Source organism: Carcharhinus amblyrhynchos, chromosome 35 (genome assembly GCF_965287045.1).
Source record: "Carcharhinus amblyrhynchos chromosome 35, sCarAmb.v2.hapA, whole genome shotgun sequence".
NCBI lineage: Eukaryota > Metazoa > Chordata > Chondrichthyes > Carcharhiniformes > Carcharhinidae > Carcharhinus > Carcharhinus amblyrhynchos.
Window position 1 is genome coordinate 16,307,600 of NC_137358.1, and position 27,311 is coordinate 16,334,910.

The 27,311-nt window shown below is 49.5% G+C and overlaps 1 protein-coding gene across 1 annotated transcript in view; it reads left to right on the forward strand.

The window, feature by feature from the left end:
- The window catches only part of LOC145361577 (ankyrin repeat and fibronectin type-III domain-containing protein 1-like), a 109,527-nt gene that overhangs the window by 79,826 nt on the left and 2,390 nt on the right, over positions 1-27,311 (forward strand). Inside the window, exons 13-19 of the mRNA XM_080217416.1 lie at positions 2,781-2,900; positions 13,447-13,662; positions 16,262-16,428; positions 18,964-19,114; positions 21,264-21,423; positions 23,920-24,086; positions 25,028-25,235. Of these exons, the coding sequence (XP_080073542.1) occupies positions 2,781-2,900; positions 13,447-13,662; positions 16,262-16,428; positions 18,964-19,114; positions 21,264-21,423; positions 23,920-24,086; positions 25,028-25,235 (1,189 nt within the window). The remainder of the gene's footprint in view (positions 1-2,780; positions 2,901-13,446; positions 13,663-16,261; positions 16,429-18,963; positions 19,115-21,263; positions 21,424-23,919; positions 24,087-25,027; positions 25,236-27,311) is intronic.

Genomic DNA, 27,311 nt, shown 5'->3' on the forward strand with positions numbered 1-27,311 from the left:
TCACCCCTCACTCTTCCAAACTCCAGTGGAAACAAGCCCAGTCTCTCTAACGTTCCCTCATAGGACAACTTGTCCACTTCTGGAATGAATCTAGTGAAACTTCTCTGAACATCTTCCAACACATTTACATCCTTCCTTAAACAATGAGGCCAGAATTGCGCACAGTATTCGGAATGTGATCCAACCAACGCCCCGTATAACTGAAGCATAACATTCTGACTTTGATCCTTATTTACATCAGTTCAAAATTGTTTAACTGAACTGTGGGTCAGAGACGCTGCAACAAAATACAGGTGCAGTCTGGGGAAGGGATCTTGTTCCATGTTGCCGCAGCAACTCAGACTCCTGCTTCACAGCGGCAGGGACCCTGGTTTGATTCCCAGCTCGGGTCACTTGCTGTGTGGAGTCTGCACATTCTCCCCGTGTCTGCATGAGTTTCCTCTGGGTTCTCTGGTTTCTTCCCACGCTCCAGAGGTGTGCAGGTTAGGTTGATTGACCATGCTAAATTGCCCCTCAGTGTCAGAGGGATAAACAGAGTAAATATGTGGGGTTAGGGGGATAGGGCCTGGGTGGCATTGTGGTCGGAGCAGATCCGATGGGTCGAATGGCCTCCTTCTGCACTGTAGGCAGTCGATGAGCTGTTGGGCTGGAAGGAAGGAGCGTGACACAAAGATAAGCATGTTTAAATTGCAGGATTTCCACCCCAGGGGTTAGTGTAGGACAGTGAGAAAAGCGATGGCTGCACTGGATATAATTGCTTTTTTAAAAATCTCTAATCACAGAATCCCTCCAGTGCAGAAGGAGGCCATTTGGCCCATTGAGTCTGTACCGACCACAATTCCATCCAGGCTGTATCCCTATAACCCCACGTACTTACCCTTGCTAGTTCCCCCTGACACTAAGGGGCAACGCACCCTAACCCTCACATCTTCCAGACTTTGGGAGGAAACCCACACAGACACGGGGAGAATGTGCAGACTCCGCACAGACAGTCAGGAATCAAACCTGGGTCCCTGGCGCTGTGAGGCAGCAGTGCTAACCACTGTGCCACCGTGCTGCCCTTTCACTTTCAAGGAGCTATGGTGCGAGTTAGGTAAGGGATAACAGAAAATGCCCCCATGAGGTGTGTTTTGGATGAGCTGATTGTTTTGGAGAGGGGGAGGGTGGGGTGGCGGAGGGCAGGATAGGCGGCAGAGGGTGGGTCGGGGTAGCAGGGGAGGGTGGGGTGGCGGGGGCAGGGCGGGATGGCAGGGGCAGGATAGGCAGTGGGGGAGGTGGGGCAGCAGTGGGAGGGTGGGGTGCCCGGGATTGGTGGGGGGAGCGTGGGGTGGAAGGGGGAGGGCGAGGCAGCAGGGGCAGGATGGGGTGGCAGGGGTGGGGGGGGTGGTTGGGGGAGGGTGGGGTGGAGGGGCAGGACAGGTGGTGGGGGAGAGCAGGGCAGCAGGGGGAGGGTGGGCTGGTGTGGGGAAGGATGGGTTGGCAGTGTGGGGAGGGTAAGCAGTGGGGGAAGGGCGGGGCAGCGAGGTGGGGAGGGCAGCTGGCTCTAGGTGCATCGGAATAGCAGAATCGGAGTTTGGGTTTCAGTCGGACATGGACTGGGACTCAGAGCTCAGAGTTACTATTCTCGGTGAGTGAGAATACATGTGGCCAGAAACTCAGCTTCAACCTCCAGCAAGGGCTACAGACAAGAGTTTGATTTGATAGATTAATGTCACGTGCCATCAAGTCATAGAAGTTCACTGCATGGAAACAGGCCCTTCGACCCAACTTGTCCATGCTGCCCTTTTTTTTAAACTAATCCCAATTGCTGGCATTTGGTACCCATCGTGCAACTCGCTCCAGACACTCACCATCCTGTGTATGAAAATATTGCCCCTTCTGTATCCCTCCCCTCTCACCTTAAGCCTATGTCCTCAACTTTTTAGACTCCCCTACCTTGGGAAAAGATGTTGACTATCTAGCTGATCTGTGTCCCTCATTATTTTATAGACCTCTATAACATCATCCCTAAGATTCCTACACTCCAGTGAAAAAGGTCCCAGTCTATACACCCTCCCCTTATAACTCAAACCATCAAGTCCCGGTAGCATCCTCGTAAATCTTTTCTGCGCTCTTTCTAGTTTGATAATATATTTCTATAATAGGCTGACCAGAACTGCAGACAGTATTCCAAATGTGGCCTTACCAATGTCTTGCACAACTTCAACAAGACGACCCAACTCCTGTATTCACTGAAACCAAGCATGCCGAATGCCTTCTTCACCACTATGTCCACCTGTGACTCCACTCTCAAGGAGCTATGAACCTGTATCCTGTATTGGATCCTGTATCCTGTACACTGTATTGGGATACAGTGAAAAGTATCCTTTCTTGCGTGGTACTATTCAAAGCATACTGTTCATAGAGTACAAAGGGGAGAAGGAAAGCAGAGGGTGTAGAATAGAACAAGAGTAAAAGATGGAATTAGAGGATATGCCGGGGACGAGAGCTAATGTGCTTTAGGGAAGGAAATCTGCTGTTCTTACCCAGTCTGGCCAAATGAGGCTCCAGAGCAATGTGGTTGATTCTCAACTACCCTCCAAGGGCAACTAGGGATGGGCAATAAATGCTGGCCCAGCCAGCAACGCCCATGTCCCACGAATTAATAAAAAAGAGAAGTTGCCTCACTCCAGCACCATCTTTTTTTAAATGGAGCCGGTGGCTGGGGGATGGAACTGAAGATGGCCGCTGTGTTCTTCCCGGTATTTAATTGGAGGATTTGTGTTGTGGTCTCTCCCCAGCTCTCCTGTATGTGGAAGGACACTCAGTGGCTTCAGCAAGGAATGAACTCTGCGCTCTCCTCTTCCTCCTCCGTGCTGCAGACCAGGCAGAAGATGTTACTCGCAGTCTCCCAGCTCCAGGTATGAAGCTGTTTATTGAGTCGAGAGTATTGTCACCTCAGCACCAGGATCTCATCACAGAAACATTGTTAGTCTTTCTGACTATTATATGTGTACATACATTGCTGAAAAAAGGGACATGCTGCTGAAGTTTTCTGCTTTATACTCATCAGGACAAACACAAGAATGCCAAATTTCAAACAAGCACGACAATTTATACTGCAGGAGAGACGGATGCTGATTGGTTAGCAAGTTGATTCTGATTGGCTGGGATCTTGGACAACCTATAATTCCTGGTTGCTTTCTCCATGACGACACCTTGGCCAATCAGAGTTTACTTGCCAACGAATCAGCACCCTTTTCATAGAATCCTTATAGTGAAGGAAGAGGCCATTCGGCCCATCAAGTCTGCACTGACAACCATTCCACCGAGGCCCTATCCCCATAACCCCATGCATTTACCCTGACACTAGGGTCAATTGAGCATGGTCAATCCATCTAACCTACCCACCTTTCGGACTGTGGGAGAAAACCGGAGCACCTGGAGGAAATTCATGCAGACACGGGGAGAACATGCAGACTCTGCACAGACAGTGACCCGAGGCCGGGAATTGAACCGGGGTCCCTGGCGCTGTGAGGCAGCAGTGCTAACCACAATGCTGCCGTGCTGCCCTTTCCTGCTGCAGTATAAATTGTTATGATCGTTTGATATTTGGTATTCTTGTGTTTGTCCTGATGAGTACAAAACAGAAAACTTCAGCAACATGTCCCTCTTTTCAGTAATATTCAAGGTCCAAATTCACTTTAAATTAAAATACATATTTTTTCAACAGTAACTGTTCACGGTTCCTTAGGATCTGCAGTTCGAGTGAAAATGATGCAGTGAGTGATTAGAATCTGGAATAGCTATGAGTGTGGTGGACACAGATTCAATCAGGATTTTCTAAAGGGAATTGGATACGCACCTAAAGAGAAAAATTACAGAGCTGTGGGGAAAATACATCAGGAAAATGGGAACAACGGAGTTCCAACTCCAGAGAGCTAGCATGGATAAGATGGGCCAAATGACCTTCTGTACTTTGAATCTATGATTCGGATATCATAGAATCCCTACAGTGCAGGAGGAGGCCATTCAGCCCATCGAGTCTGCACTGATCACAATCCCACCCAGGCCCTATCCCCATAAATTTACCCTAGCTGGGCTCGCTGACACTAAGGGGTAATTTAGTATGACCAATCCACCTAACTCTCACATCTTTCGGACTGTGGGAGGAAACTGGAGCAGTCAGAGGAAACCCACACAGACACGGGGAGAATGTGCAGACTCCGCACAGACAGTGACCCAAGCTGGGAATCGAACCCGGGTCCCTGGCGCTGTGAGGCAGCAGTGCTAACCACCGAGCCACTTTTAGAAATGTACGGACTGATCAACTTCAGAGAGAATAAATTTGTGAACAGCAAGTTGTGTCTGATATATTTAACCGTGTGATTTTTGAAGAAATGATTGGATAATTGAAGGGGAGGAGGCCATTCAGCCCCTCAAACCTGTTCTGATATTCATAGATCTCGACCAATCTATATTTTAATAGCATTTACTCAACTTGATTTCAGTAACCCTTAAAACCCTCGCCCGCAAAAATCTATGAATTGTGTACAGATGATAGATTCAGAGAATCTCTACAGTGCAGAAGGAGGCCATTCAGCCCATCAAGTCAACACCTACCACCCATTCCCTAACCCCACATATTTCCTCTGCTAATCCCCCTGACACTAGGGTCAATTTAGCCTGCACATCTTTGGACTGTGGGAGGAAACCAGAGGAAACCCAGGCAGACACGGGGAGAACACGCAAACTCCACACAGACAGTGACCCAAGCTGGGAATTGAACCCAGGTCCCTGGCGCTGTGAGGCAGCAGTGCTAACCACTGTGCCACCGTGCCACCCAAATGATGTTGGATACAGTACCTTTCACAAGAAAAGGGAGCAGTAGTGGACCACTCGGCCTCTCGAGCCCGGAGGTAATACTATCATGGCTCAACTCCCCTTTCCTGTCCGCTCGCCATATCCCACGATTCCCTGAGAGACCAAAAATCTGTCTATGTGAGTCTTCAACAGTGGAGCTTGGCAACCTGCTAGTGTAGAGAATTCCAGAGAAAGATAACCCCTTGATCTTAGATCTGAATAACTGGCCTCTTAACCTGAGACTGTGTTCTCGAACCTGCAGCCAGGGGAAGCAGCCTCTGTAGACAGTACCTACCCTGTCAAACCCTGGTACACTTAAACAAGATCACCTCACATTCTTCTAACCTCCAGAGAATATAGACCCAATTTACATAACCTCTAATCGATGGACAACACACTTATCCCAGGAACAATTCTAGTGAACTTCCTCCTTAAGTCCAGAGTGCAAAATTCGTCACAGTACCCCAGGTCACCAATGAATAGCATCAAAGGTTTATTTATTAGTGTCACAATTAGGCTTGCATTAACACTGCAATGAAGTTACTGTGAAAATCCCCTTGTTGCCACACTCCTGTTTGTGTACAGTGTGGGAAATTTAGCATGGCCAATGCACCCTAACCAGCAGGTCTTTCGGACTGTGGGAGGAAACTGGAGCACCCGGAGGAAACCCACGCAGACACGGGGAGAATGTGCAGACTCCGCACAGACAGTGACCCAAGCCGGGAATCGAACCCAGGTCCCTGGCTCTGTGAGGCAACAGTGTTAACCACTGTGCCACCAAGTCTTCCTTATCCATGCATTCCAATCCCTTTATAAAAGAAAGAAGTCTCACAACACCAGGTTAAAGTAAAACAGGTTTATTTGAGATCACGAGCTTTCAGAGCGCTGCTCCTTCACCTGGTGTTGTGAGACTTCTTACTGGGACTACACCAGCTGGCATCTCCACTTTATAATAGTGACCAGCAATTTATTTGACTTCCTAATTGCTCGCTATACCTATATGGTAATTGTTTGTTGGCCTACTCCTGCTCCTATTTCTTATGTTCTTATTGTACGTATACAGTCAATTCTCTCTGATCATCAATAGTTTCTGGTGTGCTTTTTAAATAATACTGTTTCTCTATTCATACTAGAAAAGTGTAGCCCCTTTGTTTAACCTATCTATGTCTCTTTGCAGTCTCTCTGTATCTTCCTCACAGCTGCATTTCCATCTCACTTTGTATTGTCAGAAAGCTGCTACATTGCCACAGCTCCGTCCCTGGAATACTGATTCCCAGCCAGGGTGCCATGGCACATTTGAGTGCTTTTCCGAGTCTGGAAAAAGATTCAAAATGATGCAAAATTCACGTAATTAAACCAAATTAAATTTCATCTTTGGGCAGCACAGTGGCACAGTGGGTAACACTGCTGCCTCACAGCATCAGGGACCCAGGTTCAATTCCCGGCTTGGGTCACTGTCTGTGTGGAGTTGGCACGTTCTCCCCATGTCTGTGTGGGTTTCCTCCGGGTGCTCCGGTTTCGTCCCACAGTCTGAGCATGTGCGGGTTAGGTGGATTAGCCATGCTAAATTACCCCTTAGTGTCAGGGGGACTAGCCTGGGTAAATGCATGGGTTTATGGGGCTAGGGACTGGATGGGATTGTGGTCGATGCAGGCTCGATGGGCCAAATGGCCTCCTTTTGCACTGTAGGGGTTCTGTGATTCTGTAGTCAGCATTTCCAAGAGTTTGATGAACCTTGGGCCCCCCGTGCGTGCTCTGGCTGGGGAAGATTCGCACTTGTACACAGTTTAGATTGTTAATGTTGGTCAGGGCCATGTGTGTTGACCAATGGGACTTGGAACTGAAGATAAAGGCCCCCCATGTGTCTGCACAAAAAGCCAAAAGGCGTGAAAGCCCTGGGGGAAGCGAGAGAGACAGAGAGAGGTGTAAAAAAAACACAGGCCAGAGGAGAGGGAGAAGTTAAAAAATGGAGGTCTCAGTAAGGGAGGAAGAAAGAGAGAATAGGAGCTGTGCCTCAGAATTTGTTTACAGTATATAAGTGTATCTTGATGTTAAAAAGGCAACTGCCCTTAACATTGACTCCATTCTCTGTTTCTTCATGTGGATGGCAGGGTGACACGATGGGATAGCACTGCTGCCTCACAGTGACAGGAATCCGGGTTCAATTCCCAGCTCAGGTCACTGTCTGTGCAGAGTCTGCACATTCTCCCCATGTCTGTGTGGGTTTCCTCCAGGTGCTCCGGTTTCCTCCCACAGTCCAAAAGACGGGCTGGTTAGGGTGCATTGGCCGTGCTAAATTCTCCCTCAGTGTACCTGAACAGGAGTGTGGCGACTAGAGGATTTTCACAGTAACTTCATTGCAGTGTGAATGTAAGCCTTACTTGTGACACTGATAAGTAAACTTTAATTATAGATTGTAAATAGCTGAGGCCCCAGAACTGATCCTTGCAGCACTCCACTAGTCAGAGCCTGCCAATTGGAAAAAGCTGCATAGGAATATCTGCTCCTTTCATAAAGCTAGTTGGAAAAATCTACGATGTAGAGGTGCCGGCGTTGGACTGGGGTAAACACAGTAAGAAGTCTCACAACACCAGGTTTAAGTCCAACAGGGTTTATGTGGCAGCAAACGCCACTAGTTCTCATCAGAACACCCTGCTCACCTGACGAAGGGGCAGAGCCCCAAAAGCTAGTGGTGTTTACTACCAAATAAACCTGTTGGACTTTAACCTGGCGTTGTGAGACTTCTTACTGGAAAGATCCAGGCAGATGGTACCAGAGATGTAAAAACACAGAGCGTTAGCTAACGGTCTGGAAACAGGAGGGTGGGGTAAACTGGTGTAGGTTAGATTGGAGGAGGGTTGATGAAGTGTACCCAGGGGTTAATGCTGGGCTTAGTAACTATCAAAGGTTTGGACTTAGTTAAAGGGAGTCCCTGCTTTAAAGCTTTGACACGAGAATAGTGTTAGATATGTGGTCTGCTACTGAGACAAATAAAGCATGAGGTCAGTGACGGCAAACTAATTGAAACTATTTATCTAACACAATCAACACAAGACTTCCTAGGGGTGAATGTTGAGTCATCTGATACATGCTGTTAACAGGGCAGGTCCCCAACATACATCACAAGTAGGCTTGGGCAACCAGTCAGGAGGATTATAATTGAGTTGAGGCAGACATGAGTAGGTTTATGAGCAGATTGGTGTCAGATACAAGTTAACATAGAAAAATGTGAGAGAAAACACCATCAGAGGAAAATCACTGGTGTAGGCCTAATGAGAAGGGGCTGCCGGGGGTTACGGGAAGGGGTTAATGGGGGTTACGGGAAGGGGTTAATGGGGGTTACGGGAAGGAGTTAATGGGGGTTACGGGAAGGGGTTATGGGAAGGGGTTAATGGGGGTCACGGGTAGGGGTTAATGGGTGTTATGGGACAGGATTAATGGGGGTTATGGAAAGGGGGTTAATGAACTGAATGAGTTTGAATTCAGTGACCTGTATTTCAGGAGTGAGGTGATGGTTTAAGCTGCCGACCTCAGGAATCTCCTCGTGGGCACCCCAATATACCATCCCTAAGCCTGTCCTCTAGTCTCTTAGTCAGACATCGTATCCCTATTTGATAGCAGCCTCACAAAGCATCTTCGCTAAAACAGTCACACACGGGCATCCTTTAATTGATAAAGGGGGCCTACAGAAAGCCGTTAGTACTTTATAACCTTGTCAGTGAAGTTAACTGAATCTCTACGGGATGTGGACAACTCATCTTGCCTTCAGGATATTCCCCTATTATAGCCCTGACAAGTTTTGTTTATTGCCAACATAATGAAACACATGTATCTACTGCTTATCAATTCAGTGACTGAGCTTTTTATCACCACTTACAGTTTCCAGGGACATCACCATGTTACCATTAATTCTTGTCAGTTCCCACTAAGTCTGTGGGTGAGTTATAAGGAGAGGCTGGATAGACTGGGACTTATTTCCCTGGAGCGTAGAAGGCTGAGGGGGTGATCTTGTAGAGGTCTATAAAATAATGAGGGGCACAGATCAGCTAGACACTCAATATCTTTTCCCAAAGGTAGGGGAGTCTAAAACTAGAGGGCATAAGGTTTAAGGTGGGGGGGGAGAGATACAAAAGTGTCCAGAGGGGCAATTGTTTCACACAGAGGGTGGTGAGTGTCTGGAACAAGCTGCCAGATGTAGTAGTAGAGGCGGGTACAATTTTGACTTTTAAAAAGCAGTTACAAAAGTAAAATGGGTATAGAGGGATATGGGCCAAATGTGGGCAATTCGGATTAGTTTAGTGGTTTAAAAAAAAGGGCGGCATGGACAAGTTGGGCTGAAGGGCCTGTTTCCGTGCTGTAAACCTTAATGATTCAAAGTCCCCTACCATAACTCTTGCATCAGCTAAGACATTAATATCTTTCTGACTCTGTTTTGATCAGAAACTGTGAAGGCAGCCTCATTAAAACTCACTCTTATATCAGTTGTTTCTGATAAGGAATCTGATGAGGCGATTAGGTTTCCTTTATAGCCTCACAGTTGGGTGCTTTAAAGGGATGCATCTAACATATGTTACACTCTGTAACTGTGCACCAAAGTTTCTTTGTTCAACTTATAAAAATGTATAGAGGATGTATTTATGGACTAATTAAAGGTATTACATGTACCTTTAAAACTACAAAGTATTTAACACCCCTCATTACAATTACGAATAAACTCGCTCCCCGTTGATTTAAAGTGAATTCTACACTTAAGTTGATTAAACAGAAACCCCTAGCTGGGCCTGACAATTTTACAGTAGCCCTTTCCCTTCCTATCTTCCTGCATCACCCCACTGGTGTCCGTCTGTGTGCTGAGGTGTCGCTGAACTCCCTGCGATCATGCTAAGTTAACACTCGCTGATTCCCCAGCCAAAGGAAATTTATTTACTTGTTCACATTTACCAAAACTCTTCACTACTTCAAAAGTACTTTGTTTTATCTGAAAAAAATTTAGACCATCGTGACTGTCTCTGAATGATTTCAAAGCCCGAGAGTGACAGAACTTGGACTGGCAAGGGGGGTAAATCGGATAGCACGGACAAGTTGGGCCGAAGGGCCTGTTTCCATGCTGTAAACTATATGTCCTCAGTAATGGGAAGCTGAGGCCACAGCCAGTCAGATCAATGGCGATCTTATTCAATGATAGAGTAGGCTCGATGGTCCACTCCTGCTCTTCATTCATACGTTTTATTGATGAAGACTAAACAGTATTTCTCCTTTATGTTCCTGGCATTGTCTCTGGCACCCACACTGGCAGAAGGTGTTGGTCTGCACCTTGTGGTTCTCAAATAATGTCAAAACTGTCAGATAAATAAAAGCAAAATACCCCGGAGGCTTGAAATCCGAGATAAATACGGGGAGCCGCTGGAAAAATAATCAGCAGGTCTGGCAGCATCTGTGGAGAGAAACGGAGTTAACGGCTGGAATTTAACAGGTGGAATTTAACAGTTAACAGGCGGCACGGTGGCACAGTGGGTTAGCACTGCTGCTTCACAGCTCCAGGGACCCGGGTTCGATTCCCACCTTGGGTCACTGTCTGTGTGGAGTTTGCACATTCTCCCCGTGTCTGTGTGGGTTTCCTCCGGGTGCTCCGGTTTCCTGCAACAGTCCAAAGATGTGCCGGTTAGGGTGCATTGGCCGTGCCAAATTGTCCCTTAGTGTCCCAGGATGGGTAGGTTAGAGGGATTAGCGGGTAAATATGTAGGGATATGGGGGTAGAGCCTGGGTGGGATTGTGGTCGGTGCCGACTCAATGGTCCGAATGGCCTCTTTCTATGATTCTATTTAATTTCCCAGCTGATTTAGCAACAGGGCTGAGATGGAAAGATATAACCAGAAAGCAAGATGTGCGATTTGGCCCGGTGGCACAGTGGTTAGCACTGCTGCCTCACAGTGTCAGGGACCCGGGTTCGATTCTCGGCTCGGGTCACTGTCTGTGTGGAGTTTGCACATTCTCCCCGTGTCTGTGTGGGTTTCCTCCGGGTGCTCCGATTTCCCCCCACAGTCCAAAGATGTGCAGGTTAGATGGATTGGCCATGCTAAGTTGACCTTAGTGCCAGGGAACTAGCTAGGGTAAATGCACGGGGCAATGGGGGCAGGGCCTGGGTGGGATTGTGGTCAGTGCAGACTCGAGGGGCTGAATGGCCTCTTTCTGCACTGTAGGGATTGCACGAGGGGGAATTTTGCCTGCTGCAGGAATTGGAGCGGAGGTGGCGGGAGAGGGGAGGGGACAGGACGGACCATGCAAAGGTCCATTGACCTCAGGTGGGATTTTACAGTTTTGGGAAATCAGCTGGAAATTCCTCCCCAACAATTCCGTGAATTTTCCAGGCTAGAGGACGGAAAATGGAAGAATTGGTTGGAACAGGAGGCAGAGCAGAGTCTGTGGGAGGAAAGCAGTAAGAAGTCTCACAACTCTAGGTTAAGTGGGGAGAAAGCAGGGCAGTGGGTTTAGATTTGGAATAGTGTAACAAAGGGCCAACACGGACGCAAGGGGCTGAATGGCCTCCTCCTTGTGCTGTGAGGTTCTGCGTGGCAGCTTATAGCCGGCACTGAGCTCAAGCTGCTGGCATGGACTGCCACCAGGTGTCAGCCAGTGGTACTGCAGCCATTGACATTTTTGGATTGGTGTCTCTCCATTGACCTGTGTTCCCCCCGCCATAACCCCCAGTCCCATAATCCTTTCAAATACTTTTGTAACCTGTTCTAGCTGTTGAAACTCTGGTTTTTACCTTCCACCATCCCTAGTCCACGAGGGGCATCTCTTTCTGTTCGAGAGAGTTGTATTTCGTTAGCAGGGGCCCCCCAGGGGTAAGGCAAGCCAGTGAGCCTCCATGTGCTAGTATGGAGATTGAACCTGCGCCATTGCCATCACTGCCACTAGTGGTACAGTGGTTAGCATTGCTGCCTCACCAGGAACCTGGGATCAATTCCCGGCTTGGGTCACAGTCTGCGTGGAGTCTGCACATTCTCCCCGTGTCTGCGTGGGTTTCCTCCGGGTGCTCTGGTTTTCTCCCACAGCCTGAAAGACGTGCTGGTTAAGTGCATTGGCCGAGCTAAATTCTCCCTCAGTTGTACCCGAACGGGCACCAGAGTGTGGCAACTGGGGGATTTTCGTAGTAACTTTGTTCTTGATTAATAAGGGGATTGGGGGTTATGGGGAGAAGGCAGGAGAATGGGGATGAGAAAAATATCAGCTACGATTGAATGGCGGAGCAGACTCGATGGGCCGAGTGGCCTAATTCTGCTCCCATGTCTTATTGCAGTGTTAACTTGTGACAGTAGTAAATAAACTCAGTCTAAGAACATTTCTCCTCGTTTCAAATCACTTACATTTAATCTTATTCCAGCATTCCCTAATTCCAGATCTCTCAATCCAATATTTCGTTTGCTTTTTTGTAGCCTTATCCCATTTAAGATGCAGCTTTTATTATCTGGTTAATTTAAAGCCCCTCCTCCCCCAAGTTCTCTGCTTTTTCACGTTAACCAGGTTTCCATCGTCCATCATTATTACTTTATTGTCAATGAACACAATTTTCCTTTTTTTTTAACTCATACACCATTCTCATACCAACCCCTGGTACCCCTCCTTATGGAGACACCGGCGTTGGACTGGGGTAAACGCAGTAAGAGCTCTCACAACACCAGGTTGAAGTCCAACAGGTTTATTTGATAGTAAACGCCACAAGCTTTCGGGGTTTGCCCCTTTATCAGGTGAGTGGAGACTTTAACCTGGTGTTGTGAGACTTCTGACTGAGCCTTTCTTAACCCAGGCAATGATTAACTTTGCCTTCACTTTTCGTGTTGTCTGTCTGCCTCAGAAGAGACCTTGTAGGGCGGTAGGTTAGTGTTCCTGCTCTCAGATAGAACCTCCAGGTTCCACTCCCACCCTGCAACGTTCTGGTTTCTGGGTGTCACGGTGGCACAGTGTTTAGCACTGCTGCATCACAGCGCCGGGGACCCGGGTTCGATTCCTGGCTTGGGTCACAGTCTGCGCAGAGTCTGCACATTCTCCCCATGTCTGCGTGGGGTTCCTCCGGGTGCTCTGGTTTCCTCCCACAGTCCAAAAGACGGGCTGGTTAGGGTGCATTGGCTGTGCTAAATTCTCCCTCAGTGTACCCGATCAGGAGTGTGGCGACTAGGGGATTTTCACAAAACTTCATTGCAGAGTTAATGTAAGCCTACTTGTGACACTAATAAATAAATTAAATGAATAATAAGGGGAGGGTTATGGGGAGAGGGCGGGAATGTGGAACTGAGCCACGACAGGTCAGCCATGATCTTATTGAATGGCGGGGCAGGCTTGAAGGGCTCGATGGCCAACTCCTGCTCCTATTTCTTATGTTCTTATGTGGCCTGAAAATCCTGCCCCATGTGTCTGAATTGCCTGTTTCCACAGCAACGCAGGCTCCCAGAGTGAATATAACACATGGTAGACTTGGCCTGTTACTGGGACATGGGTTTGTGGTTTGGTCTCAGGTTTGTTAAGTTCTCAGTGAGACAGAGTGCTCTCTCGAGCACCAGCACCGGTGAAGGGGGGGTAACGTTCTGCCATTCTGTTCTACAGGCTGCGCTGGGGACTCAGGACCTGGGCCAGGTGCACTTTGAACCCATCAAGGACAAGCTGGGCAACGTGCTGATTCTGACCATGAAGGAGCTGCGTCCGTCACAGGTGCTGGAAAATGTCCGATGGATTGCACTCTCAAAGCTTCATAACTACCGGAAATCTGTCTCTGCCTTCGAGAGTTTCACTTCTGTGGACCTGCTCTTCACGACTCTGAAGGTTATCTTAGTTACTGAAATGGTCAAAGTTTGTCAGGATTAACAAGTGTTCCACTTTCTCTATCATCCTCATTACTTTATAATAATCTCCCTCACCCATTCCTTCCCTCCCTATCTATCTCCCTTCCTCACTACCTCCCTCACTACCTCCTTCACTCCCCCTCACTGTCTCCCTCCCTCGCTCTCTCCATCTCCCACCCTCACTATCTCCCTCACTATCTATCTCCCTTCCTCACTATCTCCCTCCCTCACTATCCCCCACTCCCTCCTTACTATCTATGTCCCTCCCTCACTATCTTCCTCCCTATCTCCCTCCCTCACGATCCCTCACTCCCCCCTTTCTATCTATGTCCCTCCCTCACGACCTCCCTCCCTCACTATCTCCCTCACTCCCTCTCACTATCTCCCTCCCTCACTATCCCTCACTCTTCCCTCACTATCTATGTCCCTCCCTCACTATCTCCCTCTCTCACTCCCTCCTCACTATATCCCAGATAGTATAGCACAGACGGTGACCCAAGCCGGGAATTGAACCTGGGTCCCTGGCACTATGAGGCAGCAGTGCTAAGCACTGTGCCACCGTGCCGCCCCGAACTCGAGGGGCGGATTTCCGTCAAGGCCAGCCTCTCACTGGAAGTGGGGGAGAGGCAGAATAATTTATTTCAATATATTTAAGTTTGAATTTCCATGGCATTAGCAAGTCCGGATTTCACTTGCTTTATTGGCCTCATCAGGAGAGCTTCTCTCCAGCGAGGAAATCGCCTCCTCCCCATGAACAAGGAACATTCGTGTTGGCCTCGTGGATGGAACCGGAGGCTGTTGAGGGCCCCCCCTCCCCGGGGAGGTCAAGAGCAAAGGGGATAAGTGAGTTTTCACCCCAATCTTATGAAGTGCGTAAGGTTGAAAACTCTCCCGAGAAACAGATTGGGAACACTCCCATTTTCACGCTAGCTGGACACTTCGAATTATTCTCATAGAATTCTATCCATTGACTCTGTCTACGCTTCCCGATGCCTTGGGAAAAGCAGCCAGCATAACTAAGGACCCCTCGCACCCCGGCATTCTCTCTTCCACCTCCTTCCATCAGGAAAAAGTTACAAAAGTCTGAGGTCACATACCAACCGACTCAAGAACAGCTTCTTCCCTGCTGCTGGCATCAGACTTTTGAATGGACCTACCTTGCATTAAGTTGATCTTTCTCTACACCCTAGCTATGACTGTAACACTACATTCTGCACTCTCTCCTTTCCTTCTCTATGAAGGGTATGCTTTGTCTGTACAGCGCACAAGAAACAACACTTTTCACTGTATCCCAATACATGTGACAATAATAAAAAATGGCAGAGTTGCGGCAAGAGAAACAGTGTGTTTCTCTCCCGATCCTACCCCACTTTGTCACAAAGAGTTGGGTGGATGTGTTTCACACTATTGTGTAGTGGGGGGATGGGGGAGGGGAGGGGGTGTTGCAGGGGGAAACTTGCCAGCAAAGCCTGGCTGCACTGAGATCGGGACGTCAGTCAGACCAAAACATGGCCTTCTACCCACTCCACCATGGTGGTCTCCAGACTTCCTCCTCCCCCACCTCTCACCATCTCCCACAATCAGAGCTGGCACCCCCCCCTAGCAGACTCAGCAACTATCCCCCCCCAACACCACCCTCGATCGCCCCCACAACAGTCATTGCTGGCACCCTTCCCTCCCCCCCCAATCATTGGACACATTGCGCGCCATCCCCCCCACCAACCCCCACCCAAACTGCCATTGCCGGCACCCTCCCCACTCCCGTATCCTCTCCCCTCCCCACACCACTACTCTCCCCAGCTCCCGTATCCTCTCCCCTTCCCCCACCACTACCCTCCCCACTCCCGTGTCCTCTCCCCTTCCCCCACCACTACCCTCCCCGCTCCCATATCCTCTCCCCTCCCCCCCCACCACCACGACTAAAAAGTCCTCCCCCTCCCCCCTCCCTGCAGCCTTCCCCCATACGGATCTCACTGTAGTCCACACCTGGCACTGCCCCTCCCCAGCACAGATTGGCACTGCCTTCCCCTGGGAGCTATACTCACCTTTACACCCCCAGGGGGAAATTCCAGGACAAAAGTTCATGTCTGGGTGACATGTTCCTCTTCTGGTGATCTAGATTATAATGAGTCCTGCGTCATTCTTCAGGCCAGGAAGAGCGTGGAACCCTGTTTTGTGCAGTAGAATTATAGAATCACCACAGCGCAGGAAGAGGCCATTTGGCCCATCGTGTCTGCACTGACAACAATCCCTCTCAGGCCCTATTCCCGTAATCTCACGCATTTGCCCAGACACTAGAGTCAATTTAACATGGCCAATCACCCTACGCTGCACATCTATGGAGTGTGGGAGGAAACCGGAGCACCCAGAGGAAACCCACGCAGACATGGGGGGGATGTGCAAACTCCACACAGACAGTGACCCAAGCCAGGAATCGAACCCAGGTCTCTGGCGCTGTGAGGCAGCAGTGCTAACCCACTGTGCCACCGTGCCACCCAATGTGAAGGGGTGAAGGAGTCTCTGATTTATTTGTTAACAAGAATACACCAAGTTGACCTTTTATTTTTGTTCTTCTCCAGGAGAAACTGGACTGTCACCTGCGAATAAACCGGGCCTTACCCCCAGGACTCTACCTCGGATACCTGAAACTCTGCAGCTCTGTAGATCAGATCAAAGTCCTTGTGCCTTACAAGGTGCCCAACATTCTCTGTCACACCAAGATACGGGACAACAAGAATGTATCCAGGTATTGGGAATGATTGGGATTTTTCTCTTTCCAATCTCAGACCGTCAGTTCCACAATCTCCACCTCTCTTTCCTCAATCCCATTCTGTTCCGCTGCATTATTGATCCCACCTCCTTTTGTTGCTCCCGCAGTGTGTCAGTTCCTTGTACCCTGACCTTAATTACTGCCCACCCTCATCCCCGTCCCATTGTAGGGTTCTCTGGACAATGTTACATAGTTCATAGAAGATCATAGAATCCCTATAGTGCAGAAAGAGGCCATTCGGCCCATCAAGTCTGCACTGACCACAATCCCTCCCAGGCTTTATTCCTGTAATCCCATATATTTACCCTGTTAATCCCACTGACACCAAGGTCAACTGATCGTGGCCAATCAACCTAACCAGCACGTCTTTCAGACTGTGGGAGGAACCTGGAGCACTAGGAGAAAACCCACACAGACACGGGGAGAATGTGCAAACTCCACACAGACAGTGACCCAAGGCCAGAATTGAACCCAGATCCCGGGCACTGTGAGTCATCAGTGCTAACCACTGTGCCACCGTGCCGCCCCCTTCTGAGGAAAATCCTAGCCTAGGGTGGCCTCAACGATGGGAATCTCCTGGGCACGACTTCCAGCGACCCAGACTTCAGCAATTGGCTAATGGAAAGAGTTTGTGCGATAAGATTGGTGTGGGGGTGTGTTAGACACTCAGCACTGAGATGCCCTCTCATTCTGGGAATGACAAGCTTGATGTTTGAGGAGCGGTCGAGGATTCTGAGTCCGTACTCTGTGGAGTTTAGAAGGATGAGGGGGGGATCCCTGAGGATACTGCGAGGCCTGGGTAGAGTGGATGTAGGGAAGATGTTTCCATTAGTGGGAGAGACTAGGATCCAAGGGCACAGCCTCAGAATAAAGGGACGGCCCTTTAGAACTGAGATAAGGAGGAATTTCTTCAGCCAGGGAGTGATGAGTGGGAGTTTGCGCATTCTCCCTGTGGTTGCGTGGCTTTGCTCCGGGTGCTCCGGTTTCCTCCCACACCCCAAAGATGTGCTCTTAGGCTGATTGGTGTAACAAATTGTCCCTAAACTATTCTCCCCTGAATCTGGTTACAATAGGGGTACCATTCACATACACACAGGGCAAGGTAGGTGTAGGAAAATGCTTTGTTAAGATGGCGGCGCGGGCTCGTTGGGCCGAAGGGCCTGTTTCCCGTGCTGGGTTGTTCTTTGTTCTTTGTATCGTGGTGGCGTTGTGGCAATATCACTAAGCTAGTAATCCAGAGGCCCGGGCTGAGGTGCTGGGGACCCGGGTTCGAATCCCGCCCACGGCAGCTGATGGGATTTTAAATCCAATATACAAATCCGCAGTCTCAGCACGGGTGACCAGGAAACTATCAAACCCCAGGATGAAAGCGAAATACTGCGGGTGCTGGAATCTGAAACCAAAAGAGAAAAAACGCTGGAAAATCTCAGCAGGTCTTACAGCATCTGTGGAGAGAGAGAGAATAGAGTTCTGAGTTTGGGTGACCTACAGATAAAGAGGTAAGGCCCGGGTGGATTGTGGTTGGTGCAGACTCGATGGGCCGAATGGCCTCTTTCTGCGCTGTAGGTTTTCTATGATTCTAACAAGCAAAGGCAGACAGGTTGCCCTCTGGGGAAATCTCTGATATTTCTGTGTCGCTTCCCAATGGGGCATTTCAGATGAGTCTCACGGGTGAGTGTGCGACAGACACATTACGAGTGCTGTGCCTGCAGAGGTGTAAAGCAAACAGGCTTATAAACAGCATCAGGCTGTGTGTGTCAAATATACAGAGTAATTTCAATCCAGCCCAAAGTGCTGTGCTGCCATCAGCCTAGCTTTACAATGTCTGCAGATGAACAATCCATCTCAATCTTTTATGTTCAACCACAGCAGTGCTCAGTGTCTGTCTCAGTGAGAGGTCTTTATTGAACTGATTGTAAGATTATGGCACAGGGCGGTACAGTGGTCAGCACTGCTGCCTCACGGTGCCGGGGACACAGGTTCCATTCCAGCCTCGGGTTACTGTCTGTGCAGAGTCTGCACATTCTCCCCATGTCTGCGTGGGTTTCCTCCAGGTGCTCCAGTTTCTTCCCACAGTCCAAAAGACATGCTGGTTAGGGTGCATTGGGCGTGCTAAATTCTCCCTCAGTGTACCCGAACAGGCGCCAGAATGTGGCAACAAGGGGAATTTCACAGTAACTTTGCAGTAAGCCTACTTGTGACACTATTAAATAAACTTAATCTTATAAACTGAAAGGTTAGGTGGATTCCCCGTGCTAAATTGCCCCTTGGTGTCCCAGGATGTGTAGGTCGGATGGGTTGGCCATGGGGATAGGTGGAGGCCAGGGCTTGGGTAAGATACTCTGACAGAGAGTCAGTACAATCTCGATGGGTCGAATGGCTTTTGCTGCACTGTAGGGATTCTATGATGAGAGGTCACATGACTACAGCAAGCCAGATAGGACATGTAGTTACTGTTGCATTTCCCAAACACAAACAGACCCCAGTGACATCTCTCACCCCATTTTGCAGGGAGGAGTGGGAGTGGTTGCGAAATGTGACATCCCTGACGGATTCCACCAGCACGGAGGGGGTCGCGGGGAGCTCGGTGTGTGCTTTCCTGGAAGGCCTACGTACAGCCGTGAAAACCCTCCTCCAACAACTGGACATGCCCCTGGGCCAGGTAAGCAAAGCTACCTCCAGTTCACACGCCGTAAACTGGCACTTCCTTCAGCTGTCGGAGACAACCTGGGCTTCGGGTGGGGTGACGAGTCCATTTGAGTGAACAGGAAGGAGAGAGTAGGTCCTTCAGCATCTGGAAAGGGGGGAGACAATGTCAAGGCAGAGAACTGGCATAAAATATCCCTGAAATAATTCCAACCATCTTTACTCCTCGCTCTCTTAAAGTAAAACTGTTGAAGGTGGAATTTGATGCGAGTTTTGCCAGTGGATGGTAATCAAAATTGTGATAGTGTCAAGCTTCTCGAGACACTAAATAGTCTCACAACTCCAGGTTAAAGTCCAACAGGTTTATCTGGTAACACTTGGACTTTAACCTGGAGCTGTGAGACTACTTACTGTGCCTACCCCAGTCCAACGCCGGCTTCTCCACATCAGAACTTAAGAACATAAGAAATAGGAGCAGGAGTAGGCCATCTAGCCCCTCGAGCCTGCCCCGCCATTCAATAAGATCATGGCTGACCTGATAGTGGTTCAGTTCCACTTACCTGCCTGCTTCCCATAACCCTTAATTCCCTTATCGATCAGAAATCTATCTACCCGTGACTTAAATATATTCAACGAGGTAGCCTCCACCACTTCAATGGGCAGAGAATTCCAGAGATTCACCACCCTCTGGGAGAAGAAGTTCCTCCTCAACTCTGTTCTAAACTTCACCCCCCCTTATTCTGAGGCTGTGTCCTCTAGTTCTGATTTCCTTTCTAAGTGGAAAGAATCTCTCTACCTCTACCCTAGCTAGCCCTTTCATTATCTTATATGTCTGTATAAGATCCCCCCTCAGCCTTCTAAACTCCAACGAGTACAGACCCAATCTACTCAATCTCTCCTCATAAGCTAACCCCCTCATCTCCGGAATCAGCCTGGTGAACCTTCTCTGTACTCCCTCCAAGTAAGAAGTCTGACAACACCAGGTTTAAGTCCAGCCGATTTATTTGATAGTAAACTCACAAGCTTTCGAGGTTACCCTCTTGGATTAATTCAAATGAAGAGGTTAATCTCGAAAGCTTGTGAGTTTACTATCAAATAAATCGGTTGGACTTAAACCTGGTGTTGTCAGACTTCTTACTGTGTTTACCCCAGTCCAACGCCGGCATCTCCACACCATGACTCCCTCCAAGGCCAATATATCCTTTCTCAAATAAGGGGACAAAAATTGCACACAGTACTCCAGTTGCGGCCTCACCAGTGCCTTGTACAGTTGCAGCAAGACCTCCCTGCTTTTATATTCTATCCCCCTCGCGAGATTCAGGATGTAGATAGAACCAATCAAGCTTTATCCTGGATGGTGTGGAGCTTCTTGAGTGTTGTTGGAGCTGCACCCATCCGAGCAAGTGGGTAGTATTCCATCGCACTCCTGACTTGTAGATGGCGGACAGGGGGTGAGTTACTCTCTGCAGGATTCCCAGCCCCTAGGATGATCTTGTAGCCATTGTATTTACGGACATGGATGTGGAGATGCTGGCGTTGGACTGGGGTAAACACAATAAGAAGTCTCACAACACCAGGTTAAAGTCCAACCGGTTTACTTGGTAACACTTGGACGTTAACCTGGAGTTGTGAGAGTACCCCAGTCCAACGCCGGCAACTCCACATCAGAACTTCTTGGGAGTCAGGGTGTAGATAGAACCAATCAAGCTTTATCCTGAATGGTGTCGAGCTTCTTGAGTGTTGCGGGAGCTGCACCCATCCGAGCAAGTGGGGAGTATTCCATCACACTCCTGATCTGTAGATGGTGGATAGAGGGTGAGTTACTCTCTGCAGGATTCCCAGCCTCGAGCCTGATCTTGTAGCCACTATATTTACGGAGCTTGGGTGTGGAGACGCCGGCGTTGGACTGGGGTAAACACAGTAAGAAGTCTCACAACACCAGGTGAAAGTCCAACAGGTTTATTTGGTAGCACAAGCCACGAGTGCTAGTTGGACTTTAACCTGGTGTTGTGAGACTTCTTACTTTATGGAACTGGCCCAGTTAAACTTCTGGTCAGTTACTGTCGGTCGTACCCATCAATGCTCCAGCATCATTCTCACGCAGCTCACTGTACCTGGCCGTGGAGACTTCAGAGCACAACCTGACACTGTTCCATTACTTTTAGGCGGTGGATTTCCGTTTGTACACGCAGGAAGTGCTGGAGTTTGGAGACTCGGTTTGCTTCCTCTTGCTGCTGCCCCCCTCTGATGATGTGTGCTCGGCCCCGGGACAGGATGGACATCCCTCGGGGTTCCTCACCCTGCCGCTGCAGATCTTTGAGCTTGGTGGGTAAGGCCATCGGGAACTGTTTGACGTCCACGTATGCTATAGGGACAGGAGGAGGCCATTCTGCCCCTAGAGCCTGTTCTGTCACTCAGTTGGAACAGGCTTCTTAGCTTCCATCCGCCAGCCCTAATTCCATAATCCTTAAATACGCATTCCCAACATGGAGATGTTGGATTTTACAGATGCCGAGATTGGCTAATGCAGCAAGAGATGGATCGACACAAGATCTCGCTCATCTGTAGGCTGCCACGTTCTCCGAGGCAGGAAGGGTGGCACAGTGGGCCAGTGGTTAGCACTGCTACCTCACAGCGCCAGGGAGTTTATAGAGAGAAACCTTTCCCCTTGAGACAGAGAACAGAAGTAGGCCATTTGGCCCATCGAGCCTGCTCCACCATCCAATGAGATCGTGACTGATCAGGTTGGATAATCCTCAACTCCACTTTCCCGCCTTATCCCCCTAACCCTCGATTCCCTGACTGGTTAAAACCCTGTCTACCTCAGCCCCAGCCACTACAGGCCTCCGCGGTAAAGAATTCCACAGATTCACCACCCTCTGAGAGAAGAAACTCCTCCTCATCTCTGCCTTAGATGGCTGACTTCTGGTGAGAAAGTCTGAAACATAATCTTAAGAGTTAACGTTACACCGTGTTAATCAGATATTAATTTTATTACACGGTGCAGGATTCACTTGTGTTGATGTAAGGAGCAAGAGACCAAAGCTGCAGGGATTGGGTTGGGAGGTGCACATTTATAATACGTACCTCTGAAAATAAATGCTTATCGAATTGTGTAAAGACTGGCTGCAGTCCAGCCCTTCCCCACCTGGTTCTCTCGGTGTAACAGCATGCCCAGGGCTGGAGCACTTTTTCACATAAAGGGAAGTTAGTGGAACCCCAGAACGGTCTCCCCCAAACGGTTGCGGAAGTCACAGGGGCGTCATTTTCAAATTTCAAAGTGAGATTGATAGATTTTTGTTAGATCAGAACTCAAATAGCGCACACACTGTCAGGAACACTGGTACCATACAGGATTCCCAACACCGCCGCCATACAGGATTCCCAACACCGCCACCATACAGGATTCCCAACACGCCACCATACAGGATTCCCAACACCGCCACCATACAGGATTCCCAACACCGCCACCATACAGGATTCCCAACACCGCCGCCATATAGAATTCCCAACACCGCCACCATACAGGATTCCCAACACCGCCGCCATATAGAATTCCCAACACCGCCACCATACAGGATTCCCAACACCGCCGCCATATAGAATTCCCAACACCGCCACCATACAGGATTCCCAACACCGCCGCCATATAGAATTCCCAACACCGCCACCATACAGGATTCCCAACACCGCCGCCATATAGAATTCCCAACACCGCCACCATACAGGATTCCCAACACCGCCACCATATAGAATTCCCAACACCGCCACCATACAGGATTCCCAACACCGCCACCATACAGGATTCCCAACACCGCCACCATACAGGATTCCCAACACCGCCGCCATATAGAATTCCCAACACCACCACCATACAGGATTCCCAACACCGCCGCCATACAGGATTCCCAACACCGCCGCCATACAGGATTCCCAACACCGCCGCCATATAGAATTCCCAACACCGCCACCATACAGGATTCCCAACACCGCCGCCATACAGGATTCCCAACACCGCCGCCATACAGGATTCCCAACACCGCCGCCATACAGGATTCCCAACACCGCCGCCATATAGAATTCCCAACACCGCCACCATACAGGATTCCCAACACCGCCGCCATACAGGATTCCCAACACCGCCACCGTATAGAATTCCCAACACCGCCACCATACAGGATTCCCAACACCGCCACCGTATAGAATTCCCAACACCGCCGCCATATAGAATTCCCAACACCGCCACCATATAGAATTCCAAACATCGTCACCATATAGAATTCCCAACACCGCCGCCATACAGGATTCCCAACACCGCCACCATGTAGAATTCCCAACACCGCCGCCATACAGGATTCCCAACACCGCCACCATATAGAATTCCAAACATCGTCACCATATAGAATTCCCAACACCGCCATCATATAGAATTCCAAACATCGTCACCATATAGAATTCCCAACACCGCCACCATATAGAATTCCAAACATCGTCACCATATAGAATTCCCAACACCACCACCATATAGAATTCCCAACATCGTCACCATATAGAATTCCCAACACCGCCACCATATAGAATTCCAAACATCGTCACCATATAGAATTCCCAACACCGCCACCATATAGAATTCCAAACATCGTCACCATATAGAATTCCCAACACCCCCACCATTTGGAATTCCCAACACTGCCACCGTATAGAATTCCAATCAATACAATTGTATAAAATTCCAAACAGCATTAGGCAATGTAATTTCTTCTTGCTTCTTATTTAGAAGGAAATGACAGTGTATTAATCTGGAACTATTGCTTGTTACAGTGCATTTCTCCACCTATGAGCAGGAGCTCTTTGCAAAGTACTGCCAGACTTCCATTTTACTGGAGCTCGACTCGTTGCTATCCCAGCAAGCTTTGAGGGAGGCTATCGCCAACACTGAGCTGATCGAAGCCAAGGAGAAACACGGCCAAGTGACAGACCTCATTCAGGTAGCTGACACAGTGATGCTCCATCACTACTGATGGTGATAGGAAACAGACACCAACCTACCCTTAAATTGATAAGACCCACTCTCTTCCCTTCTATTCCTTCCTCATTCACTCAATCTTCCCTTCCCCCCCCTTCCTTTCTCTTCCTCTTTCCTTCTCTCTTCCTCTCCCTCCCTCCCTCCCTCTGACTTCCTTCATCCCGGTCCCTACCTGCTCTCCCCCTACTTTCCCTCTCCCTCCCCACTTCTTCCTTCCTTTCTTCCTTTTACTCCACCCTTTCTCCCCCTCCTTCACTCCCTTTCCCTCCCTCTCCCTCTCCCTCCCTCTTCCTCCCTCCCTCTCCCTCTCCCTCTCCCTCTCCCTCCCTCTCACTCTCTTCATCCCTCTCCCTCCCCCTCTCTGCCCCTACTTTCCCTCCCCCTCCCCACTTCATACTTCCCTCCCTTTATCCCACCCTTTCCCTCCCTCCTTCCTTCTCTCTCCCTCTCCTTTCCTCCCTCCCTCTCACTCCCTTCATTCCACTCCCTACTCTCTTAACCCCCCCACTTTCCCTCTCTCTCACTTCTTCCTTCCCTCCCTCTCTTTATCCCACCCTTCTCTCTCCCTTCCTTTCTCTCTCTCCTTCCTTCTCTCTCCCTCTCCCTCACTCCCTTCGTCCCGTTCCCTGCCCTCTCTCCCCCTACTTCCCTTCTCCCTCCCCACCTCATCCTTCCCTCCCTCTCTTTCCCCACCTCCCTCACTTTCAATTCCTTCCCTTTCTCCCTCTCCCTATATCCATCCCTCTCCTTTCCTCTTTCCTTCCCTTCTTCACCCTTCCTCTCTTTTTCTCCTTCCCCTATCCCTCTCTCTTCCTCTGCTTCCTTCCATCCATCCCTTCCCCTCTCTCTCCCTCCCCATTCCGAACTGTATTTAGTAATAAGCTGGATTTGTTTCAATTTTAGCGTTTGGATGATATTTGGCGGGAGGTTCGTTGGATCACGGATGTGTTGCAGTACGCGAGATACAGACAGCCCCCGACTGGGACCCCACTCTGCTGGATCCTGCAGATGTCAGACATTGTGGGGGGAGATGAGAAGCCAGAAGCAGTCGCGGAAATCCCCAATTCTACCACCTGCTCCCCGGATTTTGACAGGAACAAGGAACACTCAGGTGTGTGTTTATTGAGAAAAGCCTGTAAGGGGGCGGCACGGTGGTTAGCACTGCTGCCTCACAGCGCCAGGGACCCAGGTTCGATTCCAGCCTGGGGTTACTATCTGTGCAGAGCCTGCACATTCTCCCCGTGTCTGCCTGGGTTTCCTCAGGGTGCTGCGTTTCCTCCCAGAGATGTGCAGGTTAGGTTGATTGGCCACGCTAAAATTGCCCCTTAGTGTCCCAGGATGCGTAGGCTGGAGGGGTTAGCATTGTAAATATGTGGGGTTACACGGATAGGGCCTGTGTGGGGTTGTCAGGGTGCAGACTTGACGGGCTGAATGGCCTCTCCCTGCACTGTAGGGATGCTATGATTTGGTGATGAGAGAATTGACCTTTACTATTGGGTCCTAATTTCAGGATTAACACATTTACTGAAGGCCACACTCCCCTCTGTCTTGTGAAATGAGTTTTCCAGCTAAGGGCGGCACAGTGGGTTAGCGCTGCTGCCTCACAGTGTCAGGGGACCCAGGTTCGATTCCCGGCTCGGGTCACTGTCTGTGCGGAGTCTGCACGTTCTCCCCGTGCCTGCGTGGGTTTCCTCCGGGCGCTCCAGTTTCCTCCCACAGTCCAAAGATGCGCGGGTTAGGGTGCATTGGCCGTGCTAAAATTGCCCCTAAGTGTCGGGGGGGATTAGTAGGTGGGATTATAGGGATAGGTCTTGGGTGGGATTGTTGCCAGGGCAGACTGGAGGGAGGGAGCAGTAGAAGGCTATGTTGAAAGGGTGAGATAAATCAGGGTGGGAGGAGGTTTGTGTGGAGGATCGACAGGCGGGTGGCACAGTGGTAGAGTCGGGAGGGAGTTGGCATGAGAGCGCTGAACATTGACACTGGACCTTGTGAAATTTCATGCCACAACATCCAACATGGGCAAGGAGAGCTCCTACTGATCATCATGTACCGTCTCCCCTCTCAACTGATGAATGAGTGCCCCCTCCCTCTCTTGAGCACCACTTGGAAGAAGCACTGAAGGGTGGCAAGGGCACAGAATGTACTCTGGGCGGGGGACTTCACTGTCCGTCGCCATGAGGGGCTCGGTAGTACCACCACAGACTGAGCTGGCTGGCTCCTAATGGACTGATAGACTGGGAATGCGGCTGGTGATGAGGGGACAAGGGGGAAGAATGTACTGGACCTCATCCTCACCAACCTCCATCTCAGTATCAGCGGCCAGTGCACGGAATGAGCAGTAAGTGCCGTGTAATTCATCAAAGTGTCACTATCCCATCAGAACATAGGATATAGCAGCAAGAATAGACCATTCAGCCCATTGACCCTGCTATAAGACCATAAGACAAAGGAGCAGAATTAGGCCACTCGGCCCATCGAGTGTTCTCCGCCATTCAATCATGGCTGATGTCTTTCTCATCCCCATTCTCCTGCCTTTCCCCCAACCCCCTTTATTAAGAACCCATCTATCTCTGTCATGAAGACACTCAGTGACCTGCTCCTCCATTCGATTTGACCATGGCTGGTCTTGAGTTTCAATTCCACCTTCCCACCTGCTCCCCATATCACTTAATTCCCTGAGAGAGAGAGAGAGAGACCAAAAATCCGTCTATCCCAGCCTTAAATATATTACTGCAATGATGGAGTATCTACAACCCTTGGGGGGAACAGAATTCCAAAGACCAGAACCCCCTGAGCAAAGGAACCTCTCCTTATCTCAGTCCTAACCTATCATCCCCCCCACCTCCTCCTGAGATTATGCATGTCCTAGAATCTTCAGCCAGGGGAAGCAAGCTCTCAGTATTGACCCTGACAAAACTCTTCAGAATCTTGTATGTTTCAGTGAAATGGACTTACATTCTTCTCATTTCCAAAGTCCATCGGCCCAATTTCCTCAGATTTAATGGGGAGATGGTGGCATTTTTTTAAATTCATTTGTGGGACATGGGTGTCGCTGGCTGGGCCAGTGTTTATTGCCCATCCCTAGTTGCCCTTGGAGAGCAGCTGGAGTCACATGTAGGCCAGACCAGGCAAGGACGGCAGATTCCTATCTCTAAAGGGACATTAATGAACCAGATGGGATTTTTCT